General features: G+C 43.4%; 1 protein-coding gene and 1 long non-coding RNA gene across 2 annotated transcripts in view; both read right to left on the bottom strand.

Moving 5' to 3' along the window:
* The window catches only part of PRKCH (protein kinase C eta), a 116,717-nt gene extending 115,233 nt beyond the window's left edge, over window positions 1-1,484 (bottom strand). The window contains exon 1 of the mRNA XM_065685159.1: window positions 968-1,484. Coding sequence (XP_065541231.1) covers window positions 968-1,327 — 360 coding nt within the window. The 5' untranslated portion in view covers window positions 1,328-1,484. The remainder of the gene's footprint in view (window positions 1-967) is intronic.
* Window positions 1,485-6,278: 4,794 nt separating this feature from the next.
* LOC136017386 (uncharacterized) lies at window positions 6,279-10,481 on the bottom strand. The gene is made up of 3 exons (XR_010613922.1): window positions 10,422-10,481; window positions 7,520-7,602; window positions 6,279-6,347 (listed from the first exon to the last, which is right to left on the bottom strand). It is a non-coding gene; the product is annotated as an uncharacterized LOC136017386 (long non-coding RNA).
* Between the last annotated feature and the right edge of the window lie 12,894 nt (window positions 10,482-23,375).

Genomic DNA, 23,375 nt, shown 5'->3' with positions numbered 1-23,375 from the left:
ATCAAGATGCTTATCTGTTCTCTACAGTGTCAGCTCTCTTTCCTCCACATGTGATTTTATTGTGGCGGTTATCTGACCACACATGCTGAACTTCTTTGCCTTAAAAATCTAATACCAATCTTAACCTTGGAAATTCTCAGCTCTTCTCCATCTTCTCTACCAGAAGAAATACCTTTTTTCTCCCCCCTTTTTTAATTTAGCACTTACAAACAGCTTTCTGGATCAATACAATCACTTCCTCCTCCTTTACAGTAGCAGAAACAAAGGTGCAACTTTAAAGCTAGTACTATTCTTCTCACTTACCATTAGAACTAAGACATAAATGAAGTTCTCTGAACTGGATGCAAGTGACACCTACTTGGAAATAGCCTACAACTAGCTGTAAATGAAACTGCTCAACCAGTGCAGCAGCAGACATAATAGACACAAGATTATTCCTGCCATTCTGTTAAAAAGTCAAAGAAACTTACCTTCACACATCAAACAATTGTGCAAGCATGCAGAGATCTGAACAGAAATATATCCAACCCCAGGTATTTAAGTTTCCAAGTACATCTCTGCATGCTAAGCAAAACAACAAAGGTACATCATCATGTAAGTCTACAGGTGTACTTTGATGGTTATGTGTTATGAGTCTTCTCTCTGCTAGTCTACAAAGGGAGAGACTTCACATCCCTCAGCTACAGGGTCTTGACCCTCAAGCTATGACAGCCAAGACTTTTTGTACTTAGGGTTCCAAAATGCATCAGCTGAAATAGCAGTCTAAATAGCAGGCTAAACAAGTCTAAAGCATAAGGGCACAGATGCATGAAAGTTCACTTGTGTAAATGAGACACACACACCGGGCTGTGTGCATCTGCAGCGCAGACGTGCAGGGACAAGCCCCAGCTCTGCAAATACCCTTCGAGCGCATTCATTCATTCAAAGAGGAGCCCGGCTCCAGCTTCCCCTCAAGACGGGTACTCACCCAGCCTTCAAAGCTGTCACTGGGACCTGCGGAGCGCAAGAGGTCCTGGAAGTGCAAGGTGCAGTTGGCCACAAAGTCATCGTAGCCGATGGGGGTGTCGTGGAAGACGGACAGCTCGATCTGATGGCCGTCACTAACCGTGGTAGAGAACTCCTCATTGTAGGTGGGCTTGTTGGTCTTCTGCTTGGTGCTGGTCTGCCCGACGCGCACCTGGTCCACACTGACGGTGACATAAGGGTCCAAGAGCTGGTATCCCTTGCGGAAGAGCGAGTGCCGGAGGGACCAGCGGGTGGGCTGCAGTCCCACCGCCTCCCCGATCCGCACCTTCAGGTACCCGTTGAACTTCATGGCTCCGGACATGGCCGCCCCCCCGGGGCGCCCGGAGGAGAGCCCGAAGCCAGACCCCGGTTCCGCCGAGCCCGCAGCCAGCCCTGCCGTGTCTCTTCACGGGGCCGGGCGGCGGCGGCGCGCCCGCCCCCGGGCCATGCCGGGGCCCCGGAACCGCCGCCCCCGCGCACCGCCCACCTCCCGCGGCAGCGGGCACCGCTCCGCCGCCCAGCCCCGCGCCGCCGCTGCGCCCGGTGCGGGCCTCTGCTGCAGAGGGGCAGCGGCTCAGCTCGGCGCGGCGCGGGACGGACACCTGGGGCGGGGGACGGCGCCGGGCGGGGCGGAGCCGCGAGGGCGGGCGCGGGGCTCGGAGCGGGCGGGACGGGCCCGGATCGGCACGGCCCGGGCTGGCCCGGCAGCGCCCCCGCCCTTAGCGCAGGTGTGCCCGGAGCCCTGCCGAGAGGCGGAGGGCGCGGGGGAGCGGCGGAAGAGCGATGCCAGCGCCGGGCTGCCGCGGGGACACGGCCCTTGCCCTGCCCGCACCGCCCGGGGAGGGGCTGCGGCTGCTCCGGCCATACCTGCGGTGTGGCTGTGCGGGAAGGCGAGTTCGACAGCGCAGCACCCGCTCAGCTGCGTTGTACGTTGTTTTCTGTGGCGGGCGATTTACCGCAGCCTAACGCTGGAGCAGCGCGTTTAACTAGGAGAACGTGTACAGATAATATAAGGATACGTTAATTTTGCTATTGAAAAGTTTGTTGTTGTAACTGCCGTTTGGGATTAATTCTGCGTGATTACCATTCTTGGCATTCGTCATGCAGGGCTTGTTTTGGGGTGGATTTCTTTTGCCTTTTCAGTGCTCTTAATAAAGTCAGAATTTAAATACTTTTAATTACTTTCCAAAGTTACAGCAAAACTCTGTGGACTGGGTAGGGGAGCAGTGAAATCCTGCATTCCTGGTGATGCTGTCTGGCCAGCATTGTCTGGATTAGGTTGCAATCCCCGCAGTGGACTAACATGTCATTTGAATGTCCCTGCCACAGCAGGATGGTGCCACAGTTGGTTGCGAGCACACAGTCTGTGTGTGTTTCTTTTTTTATTTTTCTTTTACCTTTTCAGCCTATGCCTTTCCCCCCAGCCCTTCATCTCTTACATTCTACCCATTCCCTAGCAGACTGCCTCTCATTTCCCACCCCTTTTTCTCCTTACCCTCCTCTCCTTCTAGCCACTCCACATTTCGCAGGAGCACCAAGCCAAAGCTCCTTCCAGCCTCAGAGCAGGGTTCCTCTTGTCTCCTCAGGAAAGAGCAGGTGGAACAGGTTCAGTAATGTGATCATTCATCACATAGAAGCAACAGTTCTGCCAGAAAAACTTGTAGACCCTTAAATCAGACTTTTGACAGGTCTCCCTGCCAGGCTTTTATGTTCCTTGGTTTGTCATTGTTAGCCTGAGAAAAGAAGTGTTTAAGAATTTTTTGAGCTCGGTTAGGACAGTTCACCCTGAGGAGGAACAGCCTTAATTACCAAGGTGCATGTAATCCAGGTGCCACAGGGGCTGGGATCTTGTCTCCAGGAGTGACCATCTCCAGGTCTCTTAGCAGAGGGTATGGCTGTGAAAACACAGAGTAGTCTGTTCCTGTAAAAGACTTAAAGATACAGGAATTTTTTTGTTGGGTTGATGTTCCTTCTGAAATGCATTTAGCATTAGGGATGGTCGTTCTGAGTGGTTTTCTTTTCCTTACAAATATTCTGGGTTTAGTCTTCGTGCCTTTTTGATTCCTCCATCTCACAGCAGTGAGGTGGTCAGAAATGAACATTTCTTTTCATCAGCTCTATATCTGCTGTCACTTCAATTTCCTGATTCACCGCTGCTCTTCTTTCATGACAGCAAAGAATAAAAAAGCCCACCATTTACCTTCTCAAGAGCATCATTACTTGTCATTTTGCACTTTGATCACCTCTATTCTATCATTGATAGCCAGGAGCTGTCCCTTGGAGTCCAGCATGAACGTCCACAGGATGAGGCTCAAGGCCTTATGCAGGCTGGAGTGCTCACTCTTTAAACTCCAAATTGTTAAACATAGATTTTACTTTGTTTAGAGGCCCCCAAAGAGCTCAGAGCAATAGCAATGAAGAATAGTGCAGCGTGTCTGCTTTGCCTCTGAGTTTCCTGTGCTGGATCTGTCTGCCTCATGGAAGTTAAAACCTCAGTATGCTCCTGCAGCTGTGCAGTAAACTCTTTACAGAAGTTTTAATATCAACTTAGATTCACAAAAGCTCTTGGAGATTGGAGACTACAGTTAATAGATGAACATGAGTTACATTCACAAACTGCCATCATAGTGTCAAAATTTTTCTTTTACCTTTTCCTCAGTTTTCTGAGGAATCAGAGAGGAAAACTTTCCCAATCAACTTGTTAGAAGTAATGACTGGCTCACATATTTACTGGCACAAACAAGAAATAGACTAAAATCTGCTAGTTAAAGGTTCAGGCAGGCCATTTCCTCTGTTTGACCACGCAAGGTGAAGTACTATGCTACACTGGAGTTTCATATGTAATAGCAATAGCAAAGGGGACTCTGAGAACTTTTGCTGTGCAGTGGTTCATTGGAGTCTCTTTGATAACATGATTCTGGTACCTGGGCCTTTAAAAAAACAGCAAACATTTTCAAACATATGGAAAAGCAGGTGAGCTATAGTTATAAATATTTCTGACAAGCAACAGTACCCACTGCTAGCTTGTTTTCCATTGGAGGAAAACTTCAATCCTGTGGGCTCACATGATGTGAATCTAATTAATTTTGTTTATCCACTCAAACCAGTCTGGAACAGATCATCTCAAACAGCATCTGAACACACCCCTATTCAGAACTCCCAGCCAAAACTCAAATGTCGGGTTCTCAAAGAGAACTGAGTAGTGACATGAAGTCAGAACATCCCCTGCCTACTCTCCAGACGCCCGAGCAGTGGAAAAACGTCCCCAGTACAGTATTTTCTTCCAAGAATCAGAACGTCCCTGCGCGCGGTGACCTCGCAAGGCTGAACGCAGCAGCACCATCTGGTGATGGCTGCGCTGAACCTCCTTGCCCTGCTCTGAACGCCGGGCAGGTCCGCAGGAGCATGGCTTCTCTCTTTTCTCTTCTCTCTCCTCCTTCTCCAGCACGGCTCTAGACAAGGCAAGTTGATTTATTTTGTGCCCTCAAGTGTTCAGGGAGGCTGAGCTCTTCCCAGCTCTTCCTTCCAAGCTGTGTGGTTTCCTGGGCAGTCAGCCACTGACACATAGCTGTTGAAGAAACTGATTGAGAAGTATAAAAATATCTGATGTTGTGCCTGAGCAGCAGCACAATGGATTGTGTGCAAGGTAACAAATACAGAATAATGCACATAAGGAAATACAATCTGAATTATAGGTATATTACAGAATAAGCAAAGAGGTAATAGGTGATCTTACTAACCTTCTCCCACTCTAGAAGATTTTAGGATAGGGGTGGAGAGCCAGTGGAAAAAAAGTTCAGTGTTCAGCAACTATCAAAAGGACAAATATAATATTAGTCATTACAAGAAACGCAACTAAGAGCAAAGCCAAAACTGTCACTCAGGCACTGTATAAATGATACATCCATACCATTTACATTGTGTGCAAGACTGCTTCTCCCTCCATCTCAAGAAATGCAGAGTAGAACTGAACTAAAACTGAAAAGATGGCAAAGGTGATCAAAGCCATGAAACGTTATTGTGAAGGGAGAGAGACTGCCTAGCTTAAGAATTCAGAGTCTGGGAAAGAATGACTGAAGGGGAAAATGCGGTTGATATCTGTACAATCATAAACCATATGAGCTGGATGAATGGGAGAGAATTTTTCATTCTTTTCCAGACAAGACGTAAAGGGCAGTCAGTGAAATTTGAGGTAGGAGGTTTAAAACACACAGAAGCATACATCTTTTTACAGAATGCATAATTACAATATAGAATTCATTGCCAAAAATGGAGGCCAGAATTAGAAAGGATATTTAGGTATTTATGGAGGATAGACTTCCTACTGACTACCAACCCTGAGATAAATCCTGGCCCGGGAACCTCTTAAAACACATATTGCCAGTTGAGAGGATTACCAGAGGAAGGACCACTCTGTGCCTCTCTTATTTCTTATCCTTTTCTGCTGAAGTATTCTTGTATCTTACTCTGAAGCCTCAGTCACTTGCCACTCTTTGCAGCAGCATTGCTGAGGTATGATGAATCTAGGAAGGACCCAGAGTGAATATTATGTTCCTCTGGACTGTAATTTCCATATCTAAGTAAGAAAACTCTAGAGTGACACCTCTTTAGATTGGCTTAGACACTATTCCCTGCATGTGGTTGAATGGCCAAAGGTGGGAACAGCTCTCTGAGTTTACTCTTGCATTCTTCCTCCAGGTCACAGTAACCTTAAGGATAAATTTATGCAAGGTCTCTTATGTTTTGGGGAGTCTATCTGGAAAACTTGCAATTTGGCTCCACAAACAAAGCCAAAGAGCTTGGCTAAGCCCTGTTATAAGTTTATGATTTAAGCCTGGCCTCATCTCATGCTACGACTATACACAAATTAGAGCCCATTCATACACATTTAAATACCTCCACTTCTTTTTCATACCAAAGTGTACATTATTCCCTTCACCAGTAACCTATAATTCTGTAATAATTTAGTATCGTCCCCATTTGGCAAGTTAAGGGCAAATGCTTAAATTGCTCCACTTTAAATTTCTACCAAACACTAGTTACATTCAGAAGTGAGTCTGTAAAGCCATGGAAAAACTTTGGCTTTCACAACTACCATTGCAAAAATGCTACTGACATTTCTTGTAAATAGAACTGCAGTTAAATACACTTTAAAAATACAGAAATTGAATGAGCTGTAGAGGCTAGTGAAGCAGGAACTAACTCTATTTGGTTCCTCTATTAATTTCAGTCTATTTATACAACTTCCCTTTTATAGTTCTTTCTATAAGCGTGCTTGTTAAACCTCTAAATAATGACAGCTGCTAAAAACTGAATATCCCATGTGTAGAATCATTTGTGGTCTGCGAAAAAAAAAAAAAAGGAAAGAAAATTGCTCTCTAATGATGATAATTACACAAGCAATCCAAAACTCACCAAAGTCAAAAGAAAAGCTGCCACTGATTTTAGGCTGTACAAGAATCAGCCCTGGTTTGTATGTCTGCTGTTGCTCCTGATTTACTCCAGTGCAAACTAGAAAACTAGCCTGCTATCAGCTTTTCCTAGTTAGCATGCATACTTATTTTCCAGTGCTAAACTGGAACTCACCTGATCCTTATTATTTTTATTTTTTGGAAAACACCAGGTCATTTTATATAGTGCTGGTATTATAAACTGCAGAATATAGTTTATAAGAGCACTAACTCCTACAAGCCAACCATTAATACAACTAATGGCCTGTTTGTTGTATTAAACTGCTCTCATTTGTCTGGGTCCATTAACAAATGCAGTGGTCATTAACTGTTAACAGCAAGTCAGTTATTAGATTTTATTACTTGTACAGGAAACATGGGAGAACAAACTGATTGTTTTAGTTTACTGGGGTTATTTCTTTCCCAGCAGTCTTGCCCTATTATTTATAATTTGGCTCCTCACTTATTCCCAAACATGACTGACACACTCAGAAATGGGTTCAAGCCATCCTTGTAGACAGTGATTTCATGTGCCAGCCGTTCCCACCAGCCCCACCTAGCCCAACAAACCTCCACTTTAAACCACAGAGCTCCGAGGCACCAGACAGCTGGAGTGGCCTCTGCTTTCTGATTTTTCTGTATCTTTTCATTGGGCACCAGCTTCCACTCCCATATATAATAATGGGATTTAAGTAGAAGGTACATCAATGTGTATCTCAGAGGCTGTAAAATCTTCTGCTTCATTCATAGTTCTCTAATTCACTGACATCCAACAGCAAGTTTTAAAATACTTTTAACTTCCTCTTAATTGAGACTGATACAGTGATCCTTTTGTCTTGCACAAACATTTAATCCAGATAATTTTACAGGACTCCTCTGTCCTTGTGGCTTACAAATAAGCTTAGAGCCACAATCTTGCAAACACTTGTATGTGAAGAATATTACCCAGTATTAACAAGATCTGAAAGACCTTCCTCATTCTGAGTGCTGAAGACCCCTGATGCACACCTTACTTGCTCTGCTTGCTTCACTTTATACAGTTCAAAGCAATAGAAAAACAGTACCAGTGTCAAATTTTCATGAAGCATCGTCAACAGCCTGTCATGAAAGTGGCTTTCCTCAAGCAGTCTGAGCAGTTTTCTTCAACCTGCAGTGCCATGATACACAAATGAGGGAGGAGACACCCAGAAACGTGTTGTTAGTGCTCTTTGGAAACAGGATCTTCCAGACTCCCGCCCATCAGTGTTGGACTTGACTGGTGTTGCAAGACAACTGTCAGTACTTCGGAGTCGGAGACATGTGAGGTGACTGTGGTTTACCCTTTGTGCGGATGGCTAAATTGAATGAGATAGAAATAACACCATTTTTGAGCTCTCTGAGACTTTTTCTACTGCATTGCAGTTCTTAATGGTACTTTTAAGTTCTTTTCTCCTACAAAGGCACAAGGCTACACCTGGTATAAATGATCCTATATGTTCACTGAAGGCTTGAGTCAATCAGAAAGAAAAGGCCACAACCAGTACAGCAGCACAGCATAGCAGTGGCACACATGGTGCTTAACTCTCTGAAGAATCACAGAATCATAGAACAGTTAGGGTTGGAAAGGACCTTAAGATCATCTAGTTCCAACCCCCCTGCCATGGGCAGGGACCCCTCACGCTAAACCATGTCACCCAAGGCTCTGTCCAAGCTGGCCTTGAACACCGCTAGGGATGGAGCATTCACAACTTCCCTGGGCAACCCATTCCAGTGCCTCACCACCCTCACAGTGAAGAACTTCCTCTTCATAACCAATCTGAACTTCCCCTATTTAAGTTTTAACCCATTACCCCTTGTCTTGTCACTACATTCCCTAACGAAGAGTCCCTCCCCAGCATCCTTATAGGCCCCCTTCAGATACTGGAAGGCTGCTATGAGGTCTCCACGCAGCCTTCTCGTCTCCAAGCTGAACAGCCCCAACTTTCTCAGCCTATCTTCATACGGAAGGTGCTCCAGTCCCCTGATCATACCTGTGGCCCTCCTCTGGACTTGTTCCAACAGTTCCATGTCCTTTTTATGTTGAGGACACCAATTCTTCAACCTGAAGAAAGGCCACTCTTCTCCAAAATAAGTAATTTACAGTGCTGTATCTGAACGTGTTACATTGGAGATGCCCCACCAATCCTCTTCTCATTTGTCTTGAGAAACAGGGTCTTGTCATGTTTTAGTTACACACAAAGTGGTGAGAGGATGGTCATGGAGAGCAAATTTGGCCAAATTACATCAGTCCAGTGCTATCTCCAAACCCATTTGCCTGATGTGACAGCCAGTGAATCCAACACAGCATCAAGAGGAAAAGGGTGAGAGATTTTGCTAAGAACAAGTTCAAGACATTTCTAGTTTTTACAACAAGCACAGGTGGTTAGAAAGTGCTTACATTATCCCTGGCGCAGGGGTTAAAGCATCTTCTGTATGCCCATGCCTGTGTCTTACATGGCATGTGCATGAGGATGTGTAGCGTTGCAGTGCTGGGGACTCAAAGATATGAGTCAACTTATCTGCTCCTGCATATAAACAAAGCACTTCTGATACAACTTCCCTCCTATCAGCTTCTGATAACAACTTCCTTCCTACCCTCTTTCCCAGGCTACACGTGCTAACATATTGTGCAACAAAACCAGTTAGACAAGAAATTTAAAAGTGTTCAAGAAGCCTGAGGATGTGTACATTACGCCATTAAGAAGCAGAGACTTGCTAGGAATGGCCCCAGACGGTCAGGCGTGTATGTATTCTCCTTACCTTGCTGTAACAGGGTGGAATAAAACAAGCATCTCTGCCTCTTTCAGCTCCTGGTACAACTCAGAACATCATAAATCCCAGGATTTTCCATGAACAGCAGGAACTGTTCAAACACAGAGCCCACAGTCTTTGCTTTCCATACAGAAAGTAGGTGCCAGAGCTGTGATCTAGACCCTTTGTCACAAAAAGTCTGAGCACCTCATTCTCCACTTTTTCACGGGATACCATGCCATTGTACCAACCTCCCCTCTCTTGTTCCCTCCACCTCTTACAGAAATGGATCTTTTTAACAAAATCATTGTGTACCTCATGCAGCATATTATTCCTTTCTTTTGCTCCCACTGGACCTTTTTTTTTTGTTCCAAGGATTTGGGTGTCACCTCAGCAAAGGAAGAGGTCCTGTCACAGCAAGTGAAGAGCCCATTATGACTGTGGTGTGGTTGACACGCCTGAGGGACTGGATGCCATCCAGAGGGACCTGGACAAGCTCTATAAGTTGGCCCATGTGAACCTCATGAGGTTCAACAAGGCCAAGTACAAGGTGCTGCACCTGGGTTGGGGCAACCTCCAGTATCAATACAGGCTGGGGGATGAAGGGATTGGGAGCAGCCCTGTCGACAAGGACTTGGGGGTACTGGTGGATGAAAAGCTGAACATGAGCAAGCAATGTGCACTCACAGCCCAGAAGGCCAAGTGTATTCTGGGCTGCACCAAAAGAAGTGTGGCCAGCAGGTCGAGGGAGGTGATCCTGCCCCTCTACTTCACTCTGGTGAGATCCCACCTGGAGTACTGCATCCAGCTCTAGAGTCCTCAGTACGGGAGTGTCTCTGTGTCTTCATGGACGTATTGGAGCAGGTCCAGAGGAAGGCCACGAAAATGATCAAAAGCCTGGAGCACCTCTCCTGTAGGAAAGACTGGGAGAGTTGGGGTTGTTCGGCCTGGAGAAGAGAAGGCTCCAGGGAGACTTTATTGGGACCTTTCAGTTCTTAAAAGGGGCTTATAAGAAAGATGGAGACAGACTGTTTAGCAGGGCCTGTTGTGATAGGACGAGGGGTAATGGTTTTAAACTAATAGTGGGTAGATTTAGACTAGATACAAGGAAGTAATATTTTACAATGAGGGTGGTGGAACACTGGAACAGGTTGCCCAAGAGATCCCGGAAGAAAGATAGTTTCTGGAAGTAGGTACCTGCCACAGCCAAATAAAGCTTGCATGCTTCTGGATCAACAGGACAGACTTCCAGCTGCACTAGACCTCGTGCAGGCATCAACATGATGTCCCAGGAGAGGAACTCTTCTGGCTAGAGAGCTGGGGAATGCGTTGCTGAGGAGATTCGAAGTTTGGTGGGCAGCTCCAAGGGCTGCTGTGCTCCGATCCTAAGAAGACAAAGCAACACCCCTGTCTGCTTGCACTGAGCGAGAAATAATCTCTGTGAGAAATCAGCATGAACTGTGCCCACCTGCCTGGTCCTCATGAGAGAGCCTGAAACTGAAATAGGTGAAACGATGGAGGGCTTGGTGAACAAAACTACTACAGTGGTTGCCAGAGATCTGTTTAAGTACTAGCATGCCAAATGTTCCCCAGAAATGATTATCTAAAATGAATATTATTCTTTAAGAAGTGGGATGTTGGGTTTCTTCCTTAGCAGTTTAATTTTATATTTTTTTTTAAGTCCTCAGAAGATTGAACTATGGCCTACTCTAAAACAATAGTAGATATTGTTTAGCAGTAAGTAGGCTAAAGAGGAGGGAAAAAGAAATGTATTAACGTAATGGGACTATTATGACTACATGTTGCAGACTCATTATATTAGCTAATAATCTCTGAGTTGACTCCTTTAACACTGGCAAAGTATCAGCAAGCCCTCAAAGTTCTTTTTTCAGCCAAGACTTAGCCTGATCTTTCAGTTTCCTGAAAGATGTCTCTCATTAAATTCTTTTTTTTTTTCATAAAGAAAAAAGTCCCACCTGCCAAGAACTACATATTCTTTTCTTTGTCTCAAGTGCTGAATTCTGTTGAACTGAAATGCAGGAGTTCACTAATAACCTCTATCTGTACATTTTCTAGTAACCTCAAGAGCTATTGTCTTTAATACCTATAGAGCAAGTGGAAATTGAAAAGCCAGCAGGAAAGGATTAGAATGAAGTTAAAAGTGTGAGTGCACTATAGAGAATATGATGATAAAGAATGTTCAAAGGGAGAAGGGAACAATTACCTGGACTAGGCAACTAGAAGAAAAAGAAACAACAAGGAAGTATTGGGCATTATTAACCTGTACATTCTACATAAGAAATGCTGATTTTTGTTCTTCATTCCATTACAAAGAACTCTCCTTTTGGTCCAGAACCAAACCCCAAACATCCCCTAGTATATGAACACAGTGCTGTGGTAGGCCTGCACTCTGGGATATGCTGTGCATCAGATGTATTGCTGTGTTTCTGCTTTAATCGTTACTGATAGGAAGAAAAACATGCTGTGTGTGCACTTTTACTTACATCTTTAAAATCTCAGTAAATCATAAGAACCTGTGATACCAAAATGCCATCCCAAGTACTCAGTGAGACAAACTGTTAGATTCCTAGTTACTTAAAATAACACCTCTGTTGGTGCACGTTGATGAGTAGAAGTTACTTGCGTGTCCCCATCCCTACTTCATGGCGGTTACCACAGTGATACTCTCTCCTTCTTTTGAACTAGAGTTTAGGCTTAGCCACTAAATCTCAGTGTAAATTTGAGCACAGCCTTATCTCACATTTCACACTGACAAATTCTGAGATGTTATGAAGAAACAGAGAGAAACAATGGTCAGGACCTCCCTGTCCATCCCATCTCTGCACCAAACTGTGCACACAGGCAGCAAACACTGTACATATGGATACTCTTGCTGAACTGCAACTCACTCTGAATAATAAGGGGGGAAGGGAGGAAGTGTCTCAAGATTGCTCTGAAACTTCAAGGCCCTGTTCCAAAATCTTAGAACTTATAAAACATTTAGAAATAAGGTATAGCTATGCTGCATAAGAGAAAGCACACCCACATACACAGTGCTGCATCAGACAGAAACTCTTGAAGTGCAGAGCTATGAAAAACAGGTTTTATTCTTTTATCAAAGACCTCTAGATGGAGCTGCCTCTTTTGTTTTGAAACCATGCAGCAGCGAGTGAAGTACTGCCAGCCATAAAGCAAGGCAAGAGAAATACAGTGCTGTGTGAAAGAAGAAAGCTTAGGCATTTGCAACAAAGTACATGCAAGCATCGTTCTGCATGCATGTTGTGCTCTCTTTAGATATTATAAAGTTTATCATAATCCTTTGAGAAACCAGCCTTGCCTGTCTAGCTTTAAAAACTGCCCATTCCAGAAGAGTAACATTTGTGAGTGAAAGGAGAGTCAAACTGGACTGCAGACTGCTGAGATCTGAATGTAAACAGCATGCCAGATCCCCAGCCGAACAGCCAGACTGCTTTATCTCAGTGGTGTGGCACTGATACACAGAAGCCTGGCAGCTGAGCTCAGAGCTGGACTAGGTCCCTAGGAAGAGGCAAAGACAGCAAAAATTAGTACACTGAAGAATTCCTTTGCTTCCCATGATGGGGGGCTTCATTTCTGGAAGGCCTACCCCTTCTATGGACAGCAGCAGCAGTTTTCCCAGCAGGGCCAGCCAGCTGGAAGAGAGCTGATTGCACAGGTGTCATCAGCCTGCATGATCCCGTAAGCCTGGAGAACAAGCCTCGAAGCACCACCAGCACTATGCACAGGAAATACTAACAGCGTTGTGTCCCTCTTTGCACTGCACTATTCCCATCAGGTCTGCGAACCACAAAGCCCAGATTTTGGAAGGATTAAGGCAGCACACATCTCCCTTTCTAGGATCAGCTCTGTGGAAAGGGTCCCAAGGGTCCAGGGGGCCAGCAAGCTCAATGTAAGTGAACAGCGTGCAGCTGTGGCAAAGAAAGCCAACTGAATGCTGGATTACATCAACAAGGGCACCATGAGCAGAGATGAAGATGTCATTATCCCACTCTATTCAGCACTTGTCAGGCCACACCTGGAATATTCTGTTCAGTTTTGGTCCCTGCTATACAAAAAATACGTGGACAGGCCAGAGAGGGTCAGAGAAGGGCCATGAGGAAAATCCAAGGACTGGGAAGCCATGTAAGAAAAAGCTGAGAGGGCTGTGTCTGTTCAGCCTAGAGAAAAGAAGGCTCGGGGAGACCTTTTCACCATGCTCCAGTGTTTAAAGGGTGGCTACAAAGAAGGTGCAACCTCCCTTTTGCAAGGTGTCCCATGGAAAAGATAAGGGGTAATGGGCACAAGTTATTCCTGGGGAGATTCCAGTTGGACACAGGAGGAATATTTTTCACAATGAGAAAAATCAGCCACTGGAATAATCTCCTCAGGGAAGTGGTGGATTCCCCAGCACTGGACACTTAAGATTCTCTGGACAGAGTGCTGGGACATCTGGTCTAGGTCATGCTTTGTCCAGAAAGGTTGGACCAGATGGTTCTTGAAGTCCCTTCAAACCTTGTATTCTATGATCCTTTTCGACATGACCCCTAAACCAGTCTGCAGCCCATCCTCCTTGCACAGGGTGAAGAGCATGGGTGGGCAGGGTCCAGAGTCAGTATTTCATTTCCCCTAGTGTCTCATGGGCCCTAAAGAAGACCCTGGTAAGGCAGGGCAGCAGCTGCTGGGTTTCACTGCTGCTAGAACCTGTCCCACTAGAGGGTACCCTCAGCCCACAGCGGTGCTGGGCAGGGAGCTCTGTGAGTGCTGCTCAAACGAAACCTGAAGGTCAGGCCCAGGAAAGTAAAAATCGAACTTTACAGAAAAGCATGCTGTAATTTTATGATGCACTTTAATTTGGTTCTGTTTATTTAGAGCAGCCCCCTGGGCAGGCTGGGACCGCACCATGCCACATACGGCTGTGCTTTTAACTAACAGCTCCAGCCTCTTCCAACAACATGAATGTTAAAGCCCCCTGTGCAATCAAAGCCAAAAATTACTCTGGGGAGTAAATGAAAAAAACCAGGAGGCCTGCAGGAGATGACATTTAAAATACATGTTTAATCTTATCAAAGGGATAAGAGCAAAAATGTTGAAATCTCTACTATTATTTTCAGTATAGCAGTGCCTGAGGGGACTCTAAATAAACATAGGACTGCTCCAAAAAACCTAGGAACTGGATGAACACCTAGTAAGAAGCACACAGTTTGTTTCCCATAACTTGCAATCAAAGCAGACAAAGCATAAGAGAAGAAGGAGAACAGATAAAAGAGGGGAAAAGTGGTGGTCCAAGATTACTCTGCAATGAGACAAAGCCAGCAGCAAGACCTGGTTACCCTGCTCCCCTAGCAGCATTCTCCTCTTTGGCTCACACTACCTCAAGTGCTCTATGCTCACAGCATGCCCTGTTTTTGCTGTGGTTTGTGTTTTTCCAGCTCGGTTACAAAGATGGATGCACAGCCCTTCTGAAAGCCAGGTTCCCTGCAGTCCAGTTTCAGCTAAGGTAAAGCAAGTCACAGGAAAAACCTAGCATGAGTAAACATTAGCCTAAACTGTGACCTAGAATAAAGAGCCAAATATTTGGAAATGTCACCTATTTTCATGTTAACAGAAAACACACCAAGCACTTCAAGCTCTGCCTGTTCATACTCCTGGAGACTGGTGGCTAAATCTGCACCTGCTGTATTCTAAAGGAAGCTCAGAAGGACTTGGTGAGCATTTTGGCTCACATAACTGGCAGCGCTAACAGTCAATTATTCGTATAGATTAGGGATATCATGCTGGAATTCATGCGATTCCATCTCACTTCTATGGCTACAGTGAGCACCCTATCCCCATTCTGCTCCGTACTGGTGCAAGACCTGGTTGCTTTCTACTAAACTGTGATTTTCCACCAGCTTAAACCAATGAAAATGACAGTTCATGTGAATATTTGGAGTTGCTGCAGGGGTGTCACTGATGAAATGGGATCAAATTATGAAGGAAATGTTGAGATACGTAACAGCCTGAGATCTTACAGCAAACACAGTAGAAGAATCAATAACTGATAGGGCAGAAGAGAATTGTTGAGCGAAATGGATTGAAACATTCCACTGCAACAAAGCCCCCTAATGGGAAGGGTGCTGGTTTCCACGCAGCTCTCAGAGGGAAAGCCGGCTCAGCCCATGATGAGATTTTGGTCAGCATTAGAGATGGGTCTGCAGACAAGCACTCTGATGGGATGCGGCACACCAAGGTGTAAATCCCAGGTTTGCAGAAGGACTTGAATTTGGGTCTTCATCATCTCCAGGATTGCCCTAGCCAGGGGGCTGTTGGCTATTTTGGTACCAGCTCTCTTATTCACACAGTATTTTTGTACTAAAAGGAGAAAAGAAAGAATCCCTGAACTAATAACAAAAATAAAGTTTTCTTCAGAGGGCTGAAAAATTATTTGCTTCCTCGTATTAGTTACTTAGCAACTACCTTATAGGCCTGAATCTGTCCCTGATGTCTAAAAAGCAAGTTGGATAGAAGGCATTTTTGGGAGCCAAGCACTACTAGACTTGATTTGAGAGCCAGGAAAACCTGTATGCAGGTACTTATGTTTGTCCTTATGGCAGAAATTATCGAAACACCACTGACATTGCTGGGGAACTTTCCTGTCTGATAAGGGGAAATAGGGAAGTCTCCTGTGACATTAAATGTGACCATTATAAAACTTGTACAGATAGAGCTGGTGTTTTATTTTTATTCAAACTTTTTTTGTCTTTCTTTTAGGAGGGGGAGAGGGGGAATAAACCATGACAGATTTCTTACAGAAACTTATATGGGTTTGACTAATATGAACATTACTGATGTATGTGTCTGTACAGCTCTGCCTGTAAAACATTTTAGGGGCTGTGTGCACAAGATGTGTTCTGATATAGGTGGATTATACACAAGCAGTGCAATAATGCACACTTACACAGTTCCCAAAACCCCTTTGGGTTGGTAGATATCAAAACCAGAACCTGAAATTCCCTTTTGGAAGCCTTATATACATGCTCGGAACTTTTTCCCTGCATTCGATCAACTGATTCACAAAATGAATAGCATATGAATGGTTGTCATTTCCCTGCTTATTTTGACAGTGGCTGCACCCTTGTGGCAATCAATGTTTTTTAATGGAAAACACCACGTATTTCAACTGCACTGCTTAGCCATGTTTCAGCATTCCATTTATGACAGAGAATTATTTGTTACTGCATCCTTAGTGGTTCATAGCATCAACTTCATTCTTATTACCAAGGCAGCCAAGTAATAGTTTTCTCCATTTACAGATATTTGTAGGACTATAACCAGAAAGCAAGCCATGAGTGATTAGGCCAGTAAACAGTGCAGTTTGCTGACTAGTGTTTGTTTTATAACCTTTGGCACATCTTGATATATACATAATAATAGTTCTTAACCCATAAATAATATTTTACAGAGGTCACACTATAGTTATTTAAGTTCAGGGGTTTATTTCCCAGAACACTAAGTAGCTGTGAATGAATTATGTTTAGTCTGATCTGCCACAGAAGGGTCATAAACTTATAAGTTGTAGCAAACCATGGAATATTACTCCTGTATGTCAGGCAAACTGTAAATGTAAGAGAATAATGCTTGATAAGGGGAAAATCTTTCTATTTTGTTTAAGTAATATATGTTCCTAGGGAAAGACTATAAAAATTCATGTTAGCTTAAGTGACAATTTGGGCAATCTCTCCACATACAGCTTGTGAAATCTGCTTGCTACAGGGGACTCTCTCTGTGTGCCTGAGAGGCTACAAAATCCATTCTGAGCAGGCAATCTTTTCCTTTCTTGGCTCCCTTTAGTTTACAGTATCCCAGAATCCACAAGAGGTGATGAGAGAAACTTTTGTGCCTTTGCATAGGGCTAATAAAAACCAGGGGTCATTAAATGCTGCAGATAGCCTGTTCAACTGCAACAGCCATGCACAGAGAAGGCCACTGCCTCATTTATTAAGTCTGATGAACACATAAGGGACAGGGAGGGAAGAGAACTAAACGGCTGACCAACAGGCAGGGACTTTGATCCTTTTGGAGGCTGCTCAGGGTCATGTGACAAGAGAGGGTATAGCAGAAAGCAGTGGCAGGGAATTGACAATGGAGAGTCCAAAGGGACCGTATATTCTGGGAAGGACGCTGTGTACAGGAAACAGGAGATGGGGCATGCTTTTATGACACAGGATATTTGTTAATTTCAAGACCATCTGAGATAAAGAAATTGAGCCAAAAACGAGCAGAAAAGTCTCCTAAATCCTGAAGAGCAGATATAGGTATTAAAAGTGAGAAAGAGCCAGTCCTCCAAGAACTTTGCCTTGATCCCAAAGAGGACACAAAACCAAGGGAAGTGGGGGAGCAGATCTGAGCCTGTATGCTTTTTGGTTTTGATTTTGGAATATAGAACCTGCTGAAAAAAATCTGAGTTTCTGCATGCTTCCATCATCCCCTGTTCCCAAAGGGGTGAACTATGAGGTTAGAGCCTTAAGAAAGGTCAAGTTTAGGCAAGGAGCAGAAAAACACTGGTCCTGAGCCTGTTCAGCTGCTGTACCTGTAGTTACTATTTCAGGGAAGAAGAGTTACGCTCAGGAGAGAGACCCCACTGCCAGCTCATCTGACGAAAGGATGCAGGAGAGCCAGCTCACTGTATATGGGCCCACACTCATGGCCCCAGAAGCTGGCACACACAGATCCATGTCACACTTCCCTTCCCAGGACCTGCCCTGTCTCACTGGCAGCAGGTACAGCACTGTGCTACCACCACCTTTTTGTTACCAGATGAACTGGAGAAAGCCAAGGGCTCCTTAAAATCTGACAAGCTCCATGGGTGACCTTTGAGGGGTGCCATCCTGAGGCAGTGACAACTTCCCAAAACAGAAAAGAAGTATGAACCAAGAGGTCAATAATGAAGATCGGATCATTCTGGTTCTCCCAACATTTTCTGACTCCAACCAGGTACTTTGCTCCCGCTGTCTGCAGGGGAGCCTGTTGTGAAATTCTAGCTGGCCTGGAGACTTTTAAGAAGAGGAGATAAATAAAAAGAAAGCAAAAAGTCACCAGCTGCTTTTTTCAAGTTTGCACCCCTAGTGCTGGATGCCTAAATCCAAGATTTAGTGGAGAGCGCTGTGGCATGGTGAGACAGGACCTAATTCACCACCCAGCTGAGCCCTCTGTTGCAAGTTGTGTTAGTGCTCTGGCACTTCCTTCTATACAAAAATCAGCCCTGCCCCAATGAATACTTGCATACAGATGGGGAAGATCTTTAAAGTAAAAATACAACAGTGAATTGTTGAGTTCCCACTGAAAGGCAGCAGGAGATGCATGCCTAACTTGCTCATTTGCCTTGAAAAATTCCAGTGAATATTATTTTGAAATTCAGTAACTGTTAAAAAGAAAATAAGATTTGGGTGACTTTTATTGAATTTTAGAAATTAAAGAACATATTTCTTCTGTGTGTAATCTTTGAGGGAACCTTGTTGAGCTCATAAAAACAAGCCATTTAAACAAAATAAAAACACTCTTGTGGTTTTATTGTAGGTGTCCTGACTGTCCAATTGATGGAGGCTTTCCTATGATGCTGAATTCTAATTGAATTGTAATGTCTGGGGGTGGGGGTCTAAAACTAAGGGGTGCTCTGAACAGCATAGCTACAGGAAACCAGGTTTCACAAGTTAATGTCTCATGCTTGGATCATCCTGTGTCTAATATAGCATGAACACCAGCAGAGGCTTCTCCTCTTCTTGGAGTCCTCAGTATGACTGTTTCCAATGTATTTCCCATGTGTATTAATACAGCAGAGGCTGTGCGGAAGCTTTTTTGGGGGGAAGAGAGAGGAGACATTCATTTTTATATTTCCCTTTTACACAAACACCTGTTTCCATAAAACCTGTAGTAATCCCCTGTGGAACTTTTAAATATTCTTCCTGTTTCACGGATTTGGTTAAAATTCCCTAAAAATTTCAAAACTTTTCTTGGGTGAATGGAAGCCAAAAATACAGACGTGAGAAAACGTGATATATTAGGTAATTTTGTTTCCTTATTCATAACTACAGGGGTAATTTCAGCTGTATTTTATCACTGAGTTTATTTATTGGGAAATTTCAATTCAAAATAATAGGAAAATAAAATAAATTTACTAACCGCAACATTTCTTATGTCCAGAGAAGTTTAAGAACCAGAAGCCTTGAGTTCCCTGGTGACCCAAACAAGTCATCTGTCAAAAGTTCCTGGCTGTGCTCTGTGACCATCCGTTTCAGAGATGCCAGCCTGAGGTCATGCTGTATTTTTCACTATCTGTATTTTAATTGAAGCATTTGAGATTACAGCAAATAACGTCACTGTTACATAAAGCATAATAATTGTTCAGCCCTTTTCTTGCCACCCTCAGCCATCAGACAACAGCGGGCTATAAAAAGGTTCATATATTTCCTAGGTAGTGAAACCTCATGAAATGATGTAGTATAAAGATTACCAGTTTTCAAGGCCACTTTATACATACGTGCCATTGCTCTGGACTGGACAGAAGATACGTAGTGACATTGTTATGTTGCTAGTGCTTATATAGCAAATAGGCCTGTGATTTTAATGCATGAAGGTCTTTGCACTGGATTTCAAGTACAATACATTTTGTTTCATTCTGTAAAGAGGACTTACAAAATAAGCCATTTTAAACATCTGTCATAATTGTCTGATCAGAAGGAAACAATCAGCTTATTACTTACTCAATACATTGTATATTGTATTTATTCAATGCTTTAAATAAACAGATGTTGCCCTCAAGGGTGCTATTGTGCCAAGGGATGTACAAGAAAAGAATGAAAAGTGGTCATCTTCTCCCAAGAAGCCTCATGCCTGTGCCTAGTTCTGTTAAACATACGGGAAGTTTGGCGTCTGGGTCCATAGGCACATTTGTGACCATCAGTTCCTTGCTGTCGACAGCTACATTACAAACAGAGCAACCCTTCATTGCTCACAGGAGACATCACTTTAAGCTGCGGTTTTCTATACCTGCACTTTCTGGTGAACTGAAAACCTGTACTGGTGTCACTGGAATTTCTAAGGGAAGCTTAGTCAAGCAAGCCAAGTCAATAGATGTTGGTTGCCTAAATAAAACTGAAAATGTCCCTTCAAAACTCCTAGCCCTGGAATTTCAGGTGCACCAGAAATAAAAAATGAGACACTTTCTACAGCTATTACTAAATACAATATATTATAATTCATTTAAGACTCTGTATTTATCCTTTCTAGACATGAATCATTTCCTAACACCACAAAGCATCACTCAAGCACCACTTTTCACTCCCAGTAATTTACAGCATAGTCAACCTTGACTAATCATCCTAATTATACCTGACACTTAGAACTATAGCAGCCTTCCGCCCACATCCCCACTCCTCTCAAATATAGGCATTCAAGATTAGTGATAATTTGAACATACCATGTTTTTTTCCCAGCTTTCAAAAGTGACATGTCGAAATTATTTTGTGATCATTATTTATTAATTACAATAGTACCTAAAAATTCCAAATACTATTTTTCAAACAGAACACACAGAGGTTTAAAAGCCCTGTAATGAAAGGCCCAGAGACGCAATCAAGTTACAACAGTTCAAATTAGCACAGGTCGGCAAAACTGCAGTTACTGAGCATGTGCATACTTAATCCGTTGCGGATAGGACATAAAATGTATTTAATCAAACCTGTCTTACTGAGATGTAAGTAAATGTATTCTACCTTGCTTTTCTCTGCACCACCCCAGTGAAGAAGTACTGCTTAACTGTGGTGTTAAGCCAGGGTAATTCAGATCACCTGAGCTCACTAGCACACCCTGTATCACCCAGGCAAGCGTACAACCATCACTGTAGACCATGGGCACTATGAAGCAGAAGACCAAACACATGTGCTTCCTACTACCCCCTGCAAAAAGGCAGATTAATACATAGTTAACATGTATTGACTTGTCTTGTGCTTATAAAATGTATTTTGGGTTATGTTTTTGTAACAGTTGGCTAGCAAGCCTTGACCTGCAAGGGTTAGGATGAATACCTGCACAGCTGGAGCCTTCAGTGGCCAATCACAGTCCCGCTCTCATCATTTCCCAGTTTTATAAATGTAAATATTGGAGGTCTTGTTTAAACCCTCAGAACCTAAACATGTCATCACTATTAATAACATATGTTATAAGACACCACATGCTGGCAAAATAACCTGCAGTAAATGACACCAAAAATATTGAAAAGCTTAGCATAAAATTGAAACTCATTAATGGTACACTGTGCAGTTTGGCATACAACTAGAGGCAAGAATTCCACACAATGGGACTATGTGAGTGCTAACAGCAGGCTCCCACAAGATAAAATAAACTTGTTTTATGGACATGAGGAATTGATTTTTAATGAGATTCTGCTTGGCCATAACATCATCCTGGGAGGGTGAGCTGGTTTTCCCCTTGCCTCTGGTGCAAAATTATAGTCTCCAGAATAAAGACGCATTTAAATTAGGCCTATGGATTTGCACCTTCATCATATTAAGTGAAAAGTAGGTGCTATGCCAGGTCTGAGTATAAAATGGTTGTTAAAATGCCTACAAAGAAGATCTCCTGTGTTATCTGTCTGTACATTCTGAGATCAGAGGTCAGCCTTACAGAGAACACACACTCCTTGAGTTCTTTAGGAGATAAATTATCTTCCAAGCTTATTTCCTGCAGACAGAAGATTAGTAAAAAAAGGGATAAATCTCTTTCTTTAGAAAAGCTGAGTGCAGGCATTTGAATTTATCTTTTCATGTCCAGGTCTCAAATGCCTGTTAAGGAAATGTTAAAATGTAAGGAGGTTATCAAGCTTACAGTTTGATGTTGAATTACTGATGCATTCAGTCACAGCAAGAAAGGACTGTCCCTTTGCTGCCTATTCACGTTTGATTATCTTTCTTATTCATTCCATCAATTAAAACCAATACTAAACCTCCTCTTTGAGCCCCAGAAAGAAAACAAAACAGATGGGAAGCGCCTTGAAACCAGGCATCACTTAGGGAAAAACACAATACAAAAGCCAAAACAACTATCAAGCCACTTCAGCTTTAAACTCAAAACATTTTCTTTACAAAGAACTCACATTTTTGCTTCCGAAATCAATCTCATTTGGCCCTGAACAGGCTGAGCTGCACAGTGTTGTTGCTTTGCTTTTCTCTCTGCTCTTATGGTTTGCAGTGTTTGTGTACAATCATTGGCTTTTAATTACCTTCTGTTGCTTATTTCATTTGTCAATAAATAGAAAGTGCAGACCTATCACCAAAGGCCTTACATCTGTTTCTCATACATCTTAGCCACCCATGGTGCCTTAAGCTAAAGCTATCCCCTACTGCTAACCAGGCTACCAGTTTATTAGGATTTTTCCTTGCCCTTTTAAAAAGATGAAAGTTCCTAAAAGCTTTTTTTGTGCAAGTGATGGTTGAAGTTAATGAAGTAAGCATCTGTTAGGTGAGAGAAGGTCACCCTGGGGTTGGGCACCTCCCAGCGGTGGAACTGGCATTCACCCAGCGATTAGTATGTGATGACAACACCTTAAAGATAATTAGTTGACAATGAGTTGAGAGCCTGTTAACCCCTTTAACACCTTATAGTTTATGATTATAATGAAACACTTTGGGACAAAACAAAATGGATCTAGTGTTCCTTGAGTGATTTACCATTTTTTCAGTGTTTTGCTTATCATTTTTGTGACCTTCTTTCAAAGCAAGAAATGCCAGCAGCCCAGAGCGAGTTTCTTTACCTTCATCAACAGGAGCTGAAATGTAGCACCACCTTTCTTTCCATTTTTCTCCACTAGCTATGAGGCTAAAAACACTTTGGCCTAGGGTTGGAGCCTTTGTTGGGTTAGACACATGAGAAGAGATAAATGTAAATTCTCATGTGACTGAAGGCTGAAATATCAAGGTAAATTTTCTTTTCAGGTGTTTTTTTCACACTGATGTGGGCGTACCCCTGTGATTTTAATGGAGGCAATTGGATTTGTTTCACCTGAGTGTTAGGCTGGGTTTGCTCAGGCTTTCCCCAGAAACAAGGGCTATTTGGCAGAACAAGAGAGAGGCTTTTATAAACTAAATGGTAAGAAAGGCA

This window comes from Lathamus discolor, chromosome 6 (genome assembly GCF_037157495.1).
Source record: "Lathamus discolor isolate bLatDis1 chromosome 6, bLatDis1.hap1, whole genome shotgun sequence".
Lineage (NCBI taxonomy): Eukaryota > Metazoa > Chordata > Aves > Psittaciformes > Psittacidae > Lathamus > Lathamus discolor.
This window is presented reverse-complemented; position numbering and strand designations above follow the sequence as displayed.